The 2,575-nt window shown below is 36.0% G+C and overlaps 1 protein-coding gene across 14 annotated transcripts in view; it reads left to right on the top strand.

Annotated features, from left to right (window-relative positions):
* The window catches only part of LOC116699997 (neurexin-2), a 143,562-nt gene that overhangs the window by 66,955 nt on the left and 74,032 nt on the right, over window positions 1-2,575 (top strand). For all 14 annotated transcript variants that reach the window (XM_032532787.1, XM_032532786.1, XM_032532785.1 and 11 more), the window contains one exon: window positions 109-228. In XM_032532787.1, the coding sequence (XP_032388678.1) occupies window positions 109-228 (120 nt within the window). The remainder of the gene's footprint in view (window positions 1-108; window positions 229-2,575) is intronic.

The raw sequence follows: 2,575 nt of genomic DNA, 5'->3' as shown, positions 1-2,575 counted from the left end.
ATATATATATATATATATATATATAAAATTCCCTTTGCATTGTCATGAAAATGGATAAATAAAATAGGAGAGAAGGCACCTGGTAAATCTACTGTCGACACCCTGTAGGTCCCAGCACCACCTGCACAGAGGACTCCTGCCACCACCAGGGAGTGTGTCTGCAGCTGTGGGAGGGCTTCTCCTGTGACTGCACCATGACCACCTACGGGGGGCCGTTCTGCAGTGACCGTAAGTGCAGGTGTATTACACCTGAATGGGTTGAATGGTGGGAAAAATATACTTTAGTTTAAATCTTTCATTGGTCTCTGATAATGATCAGAAACCACAGTTGAGTGATTGGTTGACGAGTGAAAATATCCGTAAAATATGAATACTTTAAAGAACATTCAGTCAGACTTATGTTGGTTTAAAGACTGAAAAAATGAGCAACAACAGATGTCAGTGTAGATTACACCAAACAGTAAGCAGCTCACAGTTGGTGTCTGGGCGTCTTGATGTTCACTGGTTCAGGAGTCTTTCATTGGTATTAAGGAAAACACTATATCCCCAAAATTTGAACTGTTGAAGAGATAAGAGAAATGATTTCTTTAGATTATCTTATTCAGTGGTTCCCAGCTCATTTTGGCTTGTGGATCCCTGAAATTACACAATCTCTACTTGTGGTCTCTCTTGACACGTTTAATGCTTTTCTTGGATTATTTCCTTTAAAGGTTTTAAAAGCTCTGAAAAGGTGAAATAAAGTATTTCACAAACAAAAGTGATACATTCATGGGGGAGGAGTAAGGAAACATAAATTCATCTAACTGAAATATCTTTTTCTTTCTTATTCTTTTAATGATCATGTGGCTCCTCATTTGCATGGTGACATTTCTGATTAATCTGCCCTTATAACTACAAAACCACAACAGTGACATAACTTTGACAACAAGAGGAGCACTCGTGATGATCTCTGGGATTGATTGCCCATTTTAAGCACAAGTCTATGATTTGCATGAATTAAATTTTCTCACACTATTGAAATGAAACCAAATGCTACACAACTTGGTGATGTACTGTATTTCTGACTTGAGTAATCAATTGCACGCTAATTGCAGATGACACGTTGATAACACCACATTTCAAAAAGCTCCAGCCTGATTGCTGATCCGCCTTAAAGAGCCTTCTATGTCCAAAATAAATGACCCGACTTTTACCATAAGCTTTTCATACTTATAATAGCAAGTGATTAACATTAAGCTTATTGGTCCAGTGGTCACGGCGAGTTAAGCTTCATTTGCTGCAGTCATTTAGAATAACTGCAAGAATTGTTCCTTTGTGATAATCATTATTGAAATGTGATGTTATGCAGATTTGTTTTAAGAGAGAAGCCCATTGAACTCTGTAGGGGGGCTATTTGAGGATAATTTGATAGCAACAGTGTGTGTAAGAAAGTTGTGTTGGCAGGAATAAGATATTTGGCATTCACTGTACAGTATATGTATTTTTATATATGAGGAGAATCAAAATACTTAAAATATTAAAATAATACTAATAATATAGTTTTTATCTATTACGTCCCCTACTTTCCCAAGACTGTGCACCCGGACAAAATGTATATTTCGATGTTCAAGCTGTTTTTTGCATGAGCAAGAGGGCAACATGAGGGCGAAACAGCAGAGCTGTGGAGGTCCTGCATTACCCTGTCAGGGTTTAATTAGCAGAAATGACCCAGTTGCTCTACATTATACCACTTATCATACAGCTACTTACTAAAGAAATCTATAATTTTACACAAAATATTGATTTTAAAATTATTTTATTGATTTAAAATGTACGAATGCATTTCAAAAAGAACAATATTAGAAATTGGGAGCAGGAGAGAAACTGCAGCACCAAAACGTTTTATTGACGGGTCTATCAAATTACAATTTCAGGAATGACAACAGGTTTATTTCTTCTTTCTAAGCTCCCCAAAGATATGTTGGACAATTCAGAGCAACGATTTTCAATGTAGTATCTCTTAAAACGTTGTCCACTTTTAATCACTAATTTTAGTAGACAGTGAGCTTTGTTTTAACACTGTTGATGTCTATCTGCACCCAGATAATAGTTCATGGCAGCTGTGTATTGTCAGAGCAGAGCAAGAATCAAGAAAACATGTTGATCTTCATTAAACTTGATAAAGATTCCACTTGAGAGAGGTTACATGTTGGTATGCAGTTAATCAACCCCATCCTATTTTATTTTTTATTTTATCTGTAACTGCAGTTTGTTTGATGCACATCACATCATCTAAGCCTGAATTTTAAACAGCCTAAGGCTAAACCTTCATAGCGCTCAATCTAACAAGGATTGCAAACATGAATGTATGTACAGTAATATTTTGTTGTCAAAGACAGAGGTAAGATCAAGCTGTTTGTAGAATATTGAATACCTATATTGTTGGTTTTCAATGATGTACCGTATGATTCAGTCAGTTTTAAATGGGAAACATTTGGACTGGAGCTGCCAACATATATTTCAAAATGTTCCATGTCACACAAATGTGCTGTGTTCACTTACCAACAGGCCCTGAAATATATATATATATATATAT

Source organism: Etheostoma spectabile, chromosome 13, assembly GCF_008692095.1.
Source record: "Etheostoma spectabile isolate EspeVRDwgs_2016 chromosome 13, UIUC_Espe_1.0, whole genome shotgun sequence".
Classification (NCBI taxonomy): domain Eukaryota; kingdom Metazoa; phylum Chordata; class Actinopteri; order Perciformes; family Percidae; genus Etheostoma; species Etheostoma spectabile.
This window is presented reverse-complemented; position numbering and strand designations above follow the sequence as displayed.